Genomic DNA, 12,827 nt, shown 5'->3' on the forward strand with positions numbered 1-12,827 from the left:
GGTAATAGCAGTACACAAGGCAGAGATCTTAGACTAATAATCAACACAGTTAAAAATCTGTCTTTTTGATTAAATGCAAAAGGTGTCATTTATTTCACTTATGTATTTAATTTTTTTACTTTATAAAATGAATATAATAATTTATTGAATACTTCCTTTAAATATGCTCATGATCACATACAGTTATTGAATATTTTCTTGTATTTCCTCTGTACTCAGTCTGACAACGTGTCAGAAAATTGTAAAGAATGTTCATGAGCTTTCTGTGTCTTATCTTTTTGATAAGGGCCTGGCTCTGAGTGATGTAGTTTAGAAATGAAACCTGGAAAATTTCTAATTTAAAATCTGGGTTATTACTCTAATTCCAGGAGTCTTCTACAGTCACAGTCTGAAACCTCACAGTTCTGTGATACTATGTAATTATTTAAAGGATTAAACATCTATAAACCTCCCGGTCTTTGTTGATTTTATGGATTCATTGTTCATTTCTCTTAATTGATGGTATCACTAATCTATGTTTTTATCACACCATGTTATTCAGGTTCAATAATTGTTGATTGCTTATTTCTTTTAATCTCTTATTAGGATTATCTCTAAACTGTGCATTCCCTTCATCTTCCTACCCTGGCTTTTCCCTCTGTGGACATGGAAGTGGACAACCGCACCATCCTTACTGAATTCATCCTCCTGGGCTTCTCAGAAGACCCTCACTTGCAGCTGATCCTATTCGGAATATTTTTAACCATCTACTTGATGACCTTGTCAGGGAACATGACCCTGATTATCCTAATTCGTATTGATTCTAGGCTGCATACACCCATGTACTTTTTTATAGGAGGTCTATCTTTTTTGGACTTCTGGTATAATTCTGTGTACATACCTAAAATCTTGGTCAATTGTATCTCAGAAGACAAGCGTATCTCTTTGGCTGGCTGTGGGGCTCAGTTTTTCTTTTCCTGTGTAGCAGCCTACACTGAGTGCTACCTGCTGGCTGCCATGGCCTATGACCGCCATGCTGCAATTTGTAGCCCGTTGCTTTATTCAAGCATCATGTCCACTTCTCTCTGTACTGGGCTAGTGGTTGGATCCTATGTAGGAGGGTTTTTAAATGCAATAGCCCATACTGCCAACACATTCAGGTTACGTTTCTGTGGTAAGAATGTTATTGATCACTTTTTCTGTGATGTGCTTCCATTGGTAAAAATGTCCTGTACAGACACTCGTGTCTATGTGAAAATCCTTTCTAGTATGGTGGGCTTCACTGTGCTCTCTAGCATTCTTGCCATCCTCATTTCCTACTTCAACATCCTCCTGGCTATCTTGAGGATCCGCTCAGCCTCAGGAAGACGCAAGGCATTCTCTACTTGTGCCTCTCACCTGGTCTCTGTCACCCTCTTCTATGGATCCTTGCTCTTCATGTACTCAAGGCCTAGTTCCAACTACTCGTTGGAGAGAGACAAAGTGGCTGCCATGTTCTATACCATCATCAATCCATTACTCAACCCTTTCATCTATAGCCTGAGAAACAAAGATGTTAAAGAAGCCTTTAAGAAGCTGATACAGACTATACAACAACATACATGAAGGCTGCCTTTTGTGTATTATGGCTGTTTAAAAACTGACTTGGAGACATGTTTATATGTGTTTCGATCATAGTTAAAGTTGAAATAATGTACTAAGAGCTATGAGACCCTTAACAACCTTCTTCTCAATTATGATTAACATATTCTTGCTAAACTTTTCCAAATACATAACAATGAGTTTTTCAGTGTAATATTCTTGTGTATTTCAATACTAACTTTAATACAATACTACCCCTTCCCCTCAATTTGGTCAGAATGATCATGAGAAAAGAATGAAATAGAAAGAGGTGAATTGTTTTCCCTCACTTAGTTTGACTTTGAAGTTTTGTAAATGAACTGTATCAAATATGGAAAAGATACAAAATCATTAGATTGCTAAAAATTTGTTCAACATTTTATAAATTAGTATTCTTAGTAAGATGTCTCTTAAATTTCTTCCTATAAGTGTGATTAAATATTCATAAAATATATTTGTGTAAAACTTCTATTTTCTGTACTAGGATATTAATACAAATGTTATTAAGATATATTTTGGGTTAAATAAAAATAAAGGGCTAGAGACATGACTCAGATTAGAGTATATGTTGCCCTTGCAGATGACCAGAGGTCAGTTGCCAGTAGCCACAGTGAGTGATTCACAATTGCCTATAATTTAAGGTCCAGGGGCATCTGATGCCTCTGGCCTCTATAAGCACATGTAAACAAGTACATATACCCACACAAAACACAGACAATCTACACATAATTGAAAGCAAAAAAAACCTTTAAATAAATATTAAAAATCAAAATATTCTAAGCCTAAGATCAAAAACACATATTTAGGGTTTCACTTTAACCTAAGGGTATAAATATTAATATTTATGATTTACTTCAGTGTAAGTCCCATTGAAATAAAACATTATAATTGAGTGGAAAAGGCTTAAATAAGGTAACAAATATTGAGCTGTATCCTGTTCTCCATGGTTGTTTTATTTCTCCAAGTATTTTATGTCAACTCACAGTTAAATGTCATAGTTTAGATAGTTGATATTTTAGGTTCTTTTAAACAGTGTAATTGAAATATTTAAAAATTTATACTTTGCAGGTGAAGAGCCTAAAACTCAAGGTTGGAACTTCACTATTGAAAAGAAAATTGGTGTTTTAAGAATGACCTTATTATGTTATGCAATTAATTTTCAGTTGGTGTTTTAGAAATGAAATATTACATCCTCCCACTCTTTGTAATAGACCTTGATTCTTTTTCAAAGGTATATTATTACTCATTAGACATCGTATTGAACAGTTCACATTGTAGTCTGACGTATAACAATAATACAAATGATAATGATACAAGTAACATCCTTATTTAATGTATTATCATTACTTCGCTTTTATTGAAAATATTTTTTCTTATAATACACACACACACACATACAGTATATATAATTTATCTTAATTACAATTCCCAGGTCCTCCCCACTGCCCTTCCCATCCAAATCCACTCCTTTTCTGTGTCTCATTAGAAAAGAACAGGCTTTTAAGGTAATAATAAAATATAATAAGATAAAACATTAAACTTCATATCTAAGTTGGACAAGGCAAACTAATGGGAAAAAGTCCAAGGGGAAGGCACAAGAACCAGAGACCCATTCATTCACCCACTCAGGAGTCCCATAAAAACACTGAACTGAAAACTATAATATACATGCAGCAGATCTAGTGCCGACCTGTGCAGGCCCTGTGTTTGCTGCTTCAGTCTTTGTGAGTTCAAATGAGCTTTGTTCAGTTCACTTATAGGAACGTGTTCTCCTGATCTACTCCATCCTCTCTGACTCTTACATTTTCCTCCTCCTCTTCTGGGAGATTCCCTTAACTCTGAAGGCAGGGATTTGATGGGGACTTCCCATTTAGAGATGTGTGTCTCAAGGTCTCCCTTCCCCACTGCCCCTGCACAAACTGTCTCTGTGCTTGCTCCCATCTGCTGCCGTGGGAAGCTCCTGTGATGATGGCTGAATACGGCACCGATCTATGAGTATAGCAGAATATCTTTAGTGTAGACAGATTTCTAAAGGTCTTACTAATAAAAACAAACCCGAAGCCAGGTGTTTGGGTGAACGCTGAAAGATCAGAGAAACAGAACAAGCCATGGCCAACCTCACCTTGCCAGTTCCTCAGCTGATCTTGTTTCCTCAAACTGGAATTCTCTGTGTCCTCATGCGAAAAGATCTCAGCTGAACTGCTGCTAAAAGCTAAAAGCTTAAAAAGGCTCTAGTTCCTGGTCCTCATACCTTATATACCTTTCTCTTTCCTGCCATTACTTCCTGGGATTAAAGGCGTGTGTCACCATGCCTGGCTGTTTCCAGTGTGGCTTTGAACTCATGGAGATCCAGACAGATCTCTGCCTTTGGAATGCTAGGATTAAAGGCGTGTGCTACCACTACCTAAACCTATGTTTAATATAGTGGCTGTTCTGTTCTCTGACCCCCAGATAAGTTTATTGGGGTGGACAATATATCAACCACACTTTAGGAGTCATTTTATCACTACATTTTTTAAGAGCAGTAGTATTTAAAACAACCCATTAGTGCTTAGCATTGATTTGAAAAAATTGTGCCTATTAAGACTTTGAATAGAGTAGAAAAGAAAACAATTTCCTCAGTCCATACAAGTCAGAGAATTGTCTGTGTTACATCAAAGAGACACGGTCAATTTGATGGTTTGAATAAGAATGCTCCCCCCATAAGCTCACATAGTTGGATAGTTAGTCACTATGAAGTGGAATTTTTTGATAGGATTAAAAGGATTAGAAGGTGTGGCCTTGTTGGAGGAACTATGTCACTTGGGATGGGCTTTGAGCTTTCAAAAGCCTGTGCTAGGCCCAGTTCTGTCTCTGCTTGCAGATCTGGATGGAGCCCTTAGCTACTTTTCTAGCACCATACCTACTTGCTGCCCTGTTCCCTGCCATGATGATAATGGACTAAGCCTCTGAAACTGTCAGCAAGTATGAAATTAAATGCTTTCTTTTATAAGAGTTGCCTTGTCATGAGCTTTGCTCAGTTGATTTAAAGGGACTTGTTCTCCTGGTGTCTCTTCACAGCAATATAACAGTGACTAAGACAGTTGACACTACCACAATTATTTTGCTTACTTTAAAACTGCACTTTTCCAAGCTTCAATACATAAGTTAATAAGATAAAAGCCTCAGTGTTGCATGCCTTTATTTATTTTTTATAATGTATTTCTTGATTTCTCAAGAGCTTCTATGGGTGAAGATGGTAGACCTGGCTTTTATCTGGTGGCATCTTCACTCCAGGATGGTGTTATACATATGTGCAACAACAACAACAACAACATAAAGCAACTGAATACAAATGGATTTCCAGTTAATGGAATTAAGAAAATAATACCAGATAGTGGGACAGAAGTGAAGCATAAGATGAGTTAACTGAATTGAGACAAGGAAATTAACAACCTCATGAAAAGAGGGCCAAGCAACCAAATCAAAACTACCAAAAGAAAAAAAAAGATACAGAAATGGCCAATAATGTATATTAAAATCACAAAAAATGCAATTATTACAGCCATTAAAACAGTTATGCTCAAGAAAGATACAAGGAAAGTTAGGGAGCCACCACAGAGAAAAGGGAATATTCCTGTTCTGGTGGAAGGAACGTAGATTGCACAGCCACTGATGTTTGTTGTTTTATACAGTTCCCTTTATTTAAGCATGATCAACACTTTTGCCGTTTTCTCAGCATGTGAGGACCAGAGTGAACTAAGCACAAGGCTGATAGAATAGAGCCTTTGCTTGTTCATTTATTTTTGTTTTCTTCTATTTTTATTTTTGAGAATTTTATATAAGTATTGTATTTACATTACATTCCCTTTTTCCTCTCTTCCCTCCAATTCCTTCTGTGTACCCCCACCATTCCTTATCAAAGCTATGGCCTCTTCTTTAATTACTATTGTTTCATATATATGCTTTATATAAATACATACAATCTACTGAGCTCATTTAGTGTTGCTCATATTTACACAGGATTAGGACTGATCTCTTGGGACATGATATCTATCCGGGGACCTATCCTTGCAGAATACTGATTCTCCTTCTCTCAGCAGCCATTGACTGGGTGTAGCTTTTCATCTAGGGCTAAGTTCTTGTGAGCTTTCCCCCATCCACATGTCTATTATTACTGTCATTTTTTGGACCTTATTAGGCAACCATATTAGGCACAGCTTGGCTGCCCTACATAGATCTTTGTCTGCTGGCTCTTATAATCTTTCCATTTCCTCTTCCACAATGCTCTCTGAACCTTTGATGTAGAGCTTATATTGTAGATGTATCAGTTGGGGACAAACACCCCAAGATCAGTTGTTCTCTGTCTTTTGACCACTTGTGGATTTCTGTAATCTTCTCTGTCTGCTACAAAGGAAGCTTCTTTGGGGAAGACCAAGAGCTACACTTATCTCTGGGTATAAGATTAAGTATTTATAATGCAGTTAGAAATTATACTGCTTTAGGGAAGTGGCAGTCGTAGGTTCATCGGCTCACCAGCTACAGTTAGTGGGCTAGGTTTATAGTACTAAGTATAAATTACCTCCAATTGAATTCTCTAAAGTCCAAGTAGATGGCTGTTTGTTATCTCCAGAATATATGACATTATTGCATCTTTCTGGACTTCTTGCTGTGATGGATATTGTTGTGTTCATAGGCATTTTCTTCTTCAAAAAAAAAATTCATGTCAAGTGTTTTGATAGGGTAGATGATCGATGATCTTCAGGCCCCGTGCCTTGCTGAGGAGCTTTTGACAGTGGATAGTTACTGGGGAGGCAGTCACTTTTTTCTTGAGAATGTGGCCACTGGTAGGTTTTTCATGCTCCAATGAATGGCCTTACATCCTTGTACACTGAATAGCACAATCTGGACTTAACGCATTGTTCAAAAAAGGCATAGAGTTAGGAGGGGTGTATGGAGGGAGCAGAAGAGAGAGATTGGGATAGATAGGATCATATTCATTGAGTTCACATATAAATTTCTCAAAAACTAAAGGAGAAGTTTAAAGAAGAGCTTATTGGACATATTATTCTCTTCCTATTGCAATTTTTGGAAATGCTATAGCTTCAGTTACATTGCTGTAAAGCACTGCCATAGGATAATCAGAGTGGAACTGGCTTCTAGAGCTGTGAAAATCTGAGTTCAATGCATAAATGTCAGAGAGAAGATGATATCAGCATCTACATATGTCAGAAACTCTAGGTGGCAAGTAAATATTTTGTTGTGTAGACATGTATGTCAATAGATCCAGGATCTGGTACTCTCTGAGTAATAAAATAGATGAAGAAATCTAAGTGATGATTTTCTTATAAAAACAAATATTTCCATTGTTAATGGATGTTATCTACTTCAATATTTCCTAGAAGAAAAATATAAACTAAAACAATGCTCCAACTTAGGTTAAGCTGACATTAATCTCTGGGAATGACAAATCAGCATTACCATACATCATATCAATCAGGTAATGATATTGATACAGAATGTTGTTTTGTCTGAATACATGGCTCCATGATTATAATGGAAGAATGCATCTATTATAGCATATTTTTAACCCTACCTAGGAGTATGGATATGAATATGGATGTCCTGACTAAAGCACAATTATCTTGATTTCTACTTCCTAATTGTTGGCATGAAAATTACCAATGTTGAAAGGTCAGATGCAATGGAAGTTTCTGAAAAGGGGGAATTTATAATTCTGAAGTAATATACAAGGATTTGTATACTAGTTATGAAAACAGAGGAACAAAATGTATTTCTAGAAAAAAAATGCTCACCTGTGAAACCCCAGAACATTTTGCACCTTGTCTTAAAAAATGTTCACTTTCACTCAAGCAAGCACAAAAAAGAAAAAAAATATATATATATATCCTCTGTCCAAAGACAATTATAATGGAAGAAGGGTTAATGTAAAGCAAGAAGCAGAGACCATCACAGAAATCCTTATGATGGCCCAGGATCCATACGAAGTGACAGAATTTAGAGCTACTCAGAACAAGTGGGTCAAGGGTACAAAGTTATTAATGGAAAATGTAGAAATGGGGGCCAAGGAAAACACTCCTTTTTGTTGTTTTTCAGTGTGTGAATGGTGTTCATATCACAGGAAAAATTCAGTAAAACCTCTGTAGAGATGAAGGCTGGGATATGTCTACCTCTGTAGATGAAACTGAGTGAGGTGGGCGATGAGGAGGAAGGACAGAGAAGATTTTATTTATTCTGACTGTGTTATAAAATAATCAGTATTTCTTCTTCCCAACCTCAGACTCTTATAGCAACTTGAGAATGGATTAAAATTCACAGTAATATCCCAAATTTCAGCTTTCTTCTCCAGCCCACAATTTGTTACTCATACCTACCCTGCTTTCTGTGATGCAGAATCAGGTGTCTATGGGCAGGGAAAATCTACATCATCACCACCACCTCTTACTGCTGGCATCCATATTGCTCCTCTTACTGTTGTTTATGCTGGCTTTGATATGCGTTTGTGTGTGTGTGTGTTGTGGGTGCGTGTGTGCGTGCGTGCGTGCGTGCGTGCGTGTGTGTGTGTGTGTGTGTGTGTGTGTGTAATATGCTCTTTCAAATTATGTTACCTGGTACATCCCTATCCATGTCAAGTGATTTAAATAAGGAGAAAATGTAGAACATTTGATGATCCCCATACTCTTTCACAAGACAAATATAATCAGTTCTTGCATTGTACACCAGAGGAACCCCAAACCTAATGTAGCCTGCACAAAGCACTGTGCATAATAAAATCTAGGTTCTGTCTACTAAGTTCCCATTCTGAAGTCATAATAAAAAGGATAGTGATATTATATATTGTTTATAGATCTTATCTCAGTCATATCTCAAGCAATTCATTGACATAAAGCCTATGAAGAACAATATAAAAATGTTTAAGCAATGTGTTATTGAGTAAAATGAAAGTGCAGAGGTACGGCATTTCCTTAAAGGAGAAAAAGGAAAGGAGAAATGTTGTAATTACAGTATAATTTCAAAAGGTAAGTAAAAAATAAATAAAAAAAGTTCAAGAACTAAAATGCACAGTGAGTCTGTTTAAGAATAAATTAATGGAAAAAGAGAACACAAATGTGAAGAGAGCATGGAGGGCTGATGAGGAAGCTTCGAAGGGAGGAAAGGGAAGAGGAAAACGATGCAATTATCCTGCAATCTCAAGAACAAAGACATAATTCTTAAAAAGAATAACTGGAGCTCCATTGACATGATGACGTTGTCTGACTTTGCCTGGACTGGAAGAATGAAGGTCCTGAGAGTGCTGGGCACATTGTCAATAGCTTTCTACCATGCTTGTTTTTTCATAGAGACTCAGATTTGCAATGCAAGAGGGCTTAATTTGGAGGACTGGGGAGAAAGCATTAAGTAGATGCTTTGTAATGTGTGTTCATGAACTAAACCCTGCTTTTGTTGTGGTTATGTTGAGACTGTAAGGAAAAAAAAAAACATTCAAAAGACTTGGGAGCTCTCCCAACTCTACTTCTCTGCTCCACAGCAGTCAACCTCGCTAGTTGGGGAGTTATTTTATTGGATACCTAGAGTATCATTTTGGGGATTTTCATTCATTGGATACCTGGAATTTTATTTGGTATCACTCTCTGACTACACAGTTTAAACAGAATGGACATTAATGAGAATGAAAATACTAATCTTATAATGGTTTTAAATAAATGGACAGAGAAAGTCATGTTAATGATTTTTAATTTTTTTTATTCATGTTTTATTCATGCTTTAATTTTGTATTCACTGACATCTGAGAATCTGGCTTTATAGCTACTGAATAAATCAAAACCCATTAGAACTCTTCCCCCTCCTTTTTTTTTTTTTACTTTTATCACATCCCACATTATGAAATTTTATATACTGGCAATTTTATGCTTCCAAAATAGTTTCCAAACCATAAGCCACACGATGACTGAGCCTGTGTTGGTTTTGTTTACTGTATATGTATCTGAGGCCTGCCATAATCCCCTGCACTGTACTTAGTAATAAAGTACTACTTCATAAATGTTTGCAGAAGGTTAGGTAATTAACTAATTAATAAGCAAAGGAATAAGTCTCTCCAAAGTGACTTTATTAAGAAGGAAGATTATAGAAAACTTATAGCACTTCTCCTTGTGTGTGTATGTGTCTGTGCACGTGCGTGCTCACTTGAATTTCACAAGTATATTCAGGCATATTATTGTAAATAGATTAATGTTCCCTGGGAGAAGGAAGAAAAGGGAGAGCTAAGCTTAGTGCACACAGTTTTGGCTGACTGCCTCTTACCAAAACCCAATGAAATAAATTGACCCAGTCTTAATTTTAGAAATGAATTTTAGAGAAAAGTATTTGGCAAGACAATTTTAAATGAGATAACTAGTCAGTTGAAGGCCCAAGTAAAAAGAATTCCCAACAGTGCAAATGATGGGGAACTGTGAGAGTCACTGCTCTGAACTTCCTGTGGAGTACAAAATGCTCTTGTCTCTAGCCTGCTCAGCTACATGGAAGATATATGGTGCCAGCCTTCATATGAGCCTGTGCACCACACAGATATCATACTGGTCTTATTTCTATGAGAAATGCAAATAAATATAACAACCAACTCAGTTTTCTAGTAGAATGTTTACGTTCAAGAGACTTATGGCATAGTGACTCTACCTAAAGACATGTGTCCTTTAAAAATGTTTATTACATTAAATATTTTATAAATGAACTCAATTATAACATACCACACAAATTTGTATAAATAAAACATGAGCTGAGCAACGGCAATAACAATAGGCACGTTAAATGGAAAAGGGGAGGCTCATGGGACCTCAACTCTACACAAAGAACTACAGGCAACTAAGGTATGCTGTGAGCAAGAGAAATAGTCTTTCCTAGGGAAGAACACACCGACACCAATTAGTTATCCAGTATTAAATGGTCAACCCTTAAAACACACACACACACACACACACACACACACACACACACACACACGCAATATACAGTGTGAGCATTTTGCATTTAGGTATTTAAGAATACATATTTATATGTATGTATGTTACTATTAATGGAAAAACAAGACCATGAATTTGAAAGAGAGTGAGGATAGGTACATGGGAGACATGGAGGAAGAAAAGCAGATGTGGAGAAATGATGTAAATATATTATAATCTCAAGAAATAAAAGAAATAATTTCTTTAAAAATGTGGTCACAACCATTTATAGGGTTCCATGAAAATGTTCCTATGAAATCCATCACTATATGAAAATAGAAAGGAAAAAGTAAATTCTAAAATATGTAGTTTATAAAAACTTGTATGTCTGAAGTACAGCTATGGAATCCAGTTATATTAAGAATTTAAACTTTGCCACTTGAACAAGCAAATTCCCTGAAGAGTTTATCCTAAAATTTCAAATCAGTGTAGAAGATTCCTCTGACTACTTCAAGGTTATAAACATTTCACATAAAGCATGAAGGAGCTTGCCATAGTCTTAGATGTGTTCTAAAAAGTTAGTGCCATGAACTCAATCACAGTTTGGCTATACTTATCTTTCTGTGTTCTTAGATTTATTATGGTTTATAAATGGTACTGGAGCCAAGGTTCTTTTTCCGTATAGAAAGAAAATGAGCATACATCTTGCTCAGCCATGCTTACAGTATCTGAATATTTTCTGATCCGTATTTAGAGAAGGGAACTTACTTGTTTCTCAAGTGATTAGAACCAAGTCTTTGTACATGGTATATTGAGAAACCCTGACTCCAAGGCAGGGGGCGCATATGGGTTTCTGATACAGATACTTTTAAGAATACATTTGCTATTTTAGTTTTAGTTTTGGAACACGTCATTTGCCTCTAGAATGGTAAATTTTCTAGTTTTGCTCATATGGCAAGGTAAATGAATATATTAGAAACACTGGTTTCTAGTCATAGGAAAATAGTGAAATTAACTCAATACATTGTTCTCATTCAGGGCAAATAATTGTGTGCATACTGTTCTCCATGTACTAATCAACCAGATTTTCTGCTACAGTAGTGAGCTGTCACTCTTCAAAGCTGGACAATGAATGTTTGATAATGCACTGTTTTGTTTGTAGTCTAAGATAATGTGACAACAACACAAGCCTGCATATTTTATAATTAAGTATTATCACATACATTAACCTACTTTCTGTAGTAGGTCTCCTGAAATGTCATACAGGAATGGTGGGAATACTTATATTGCGGGTGAGATCAGCAGCATCCTTACCAAAACTCATGTAAGCACATTTCATGGTCTCAGTGCTTCTCATAAGGGAATGGTCTTGATTTACTTAAAGAGTTTATTCAGAGCCTCTTTCACATCCTTATTCCTCAAGCTGTATATCAAAGGATTTAACATGGGGAAAACCACTGTGTAAAATGTTGAAACAATTTTGTCTGTATCTAAAGAATAGTTGGTGCGGGGGCGAGAGTAGATGTAAAGAATTGAGCCATAGTACAAGGTCACAGAGATGAGGTGGGAGGAACAGGTGGAGAAGGCCTTGAGGCGGCCCTGGGTAGATCTGATTCTCAGGATGGTGCCAATGATGAAGAGATAGGAGGCCAGGATTAGGGCAATGGGCGTCATGACATTGGAGGTCAGGAGGAAGTACATCAGGGCCTGGTATCCATCCTTCCCACCACAAGCCAGCTGCACCAAGGGAAGCAAATCACAGAAAAAGTCATCAATGACATTGTCGTTACAGAAGTCAAAGGTAAAAGTTTTCTTGGTGATGATGGAAGAGTTAATAAAGCCACCCATGTAAGAGGCTGCTACAAAAAATGCACATAGTTTGATGGACATGGCCTGAGAATAAAGCAATGGCTTTGAGATGGCTACATAGCGGTCATACGCCATAGCAGCCAGCAGGTAACACTCACTATAGTCCAATCCAGCTGAGAAGAAAAACTGAGCCACACAGCCAGCAAAGGAGATGCTCTTGTCTTCAGAGATACAGATCACTAGGATCTTTGGAGTGTAGACAGTGGACAACCAGAGATCAAGAAAAGACAGATTTCCAATGAAGAAATACATGGGTGTATGCAGTCTGGAGTCATTGCAGATCAACACAATGAGAATGCTGTTTCCTAACACAGTCAATGTGTACATGATGAGAAACATCACAAACAGGACCAGTTGCATGACAGGGTCAGAGGTGAATCCCAAGAGGATGAACTCAGACACTGTGTGGTTGCTCCTCTCCAT

General features: G+C 36.9%; 2 protein-coding genes across 2 annotated transcripts; one reads left to right on the plus strand and one right to left on the minus strand.

Annotated features, from left to right (window-relative positions):
- Positions 1-633: 633 nt before the first annotated feature.
- On the plus strand, positions 634-1,700 carry LOC102917799 (olfactory receptor 9G4-like). Its single transcript, XM_006989676.3, has one exon. The coding sequence runs from the start codon at positions 646-648 to the stop codon at positions 1,582-1,584; it is 939 nt and encodes a 312-aa protein (XP_006989738.2). The 5' UTR covers positions 634-645; the 3' UTR covers positions 1,585-1,700.
- Positions 1,701-11,909: 10,209 nt separating this feature from the next.
- On the minus strand, positions 11,910-12,827 carry Or9g1 (olfactory receptor family 9 subfamily G member 1). Its single transcript, XM_016008028.3, has one exon. It carries the CDS (start codon positions 12,825-12,827, stop codon positions 11,910-11,912), a length of 918 nt encoding a protein of 305 aa, XP_015863514.2.

The sequence above is a fragment of the Peromyscus maniculatus genome, chromosome 4, assembly GCF_049852395.1.
Source record: "Peromyscus maniculatus bairdii isolate BWxNUB_F1_BW_parent chromosome 4, HU_Pman_BW_mat_3.1, whole genome shotgun sequence".
NCBI lineage: Eukaryota > Metazoa > Chordata > Mammalia > Rodentia > Cricetidae > Peromyscus > Peromyscus maniculatus.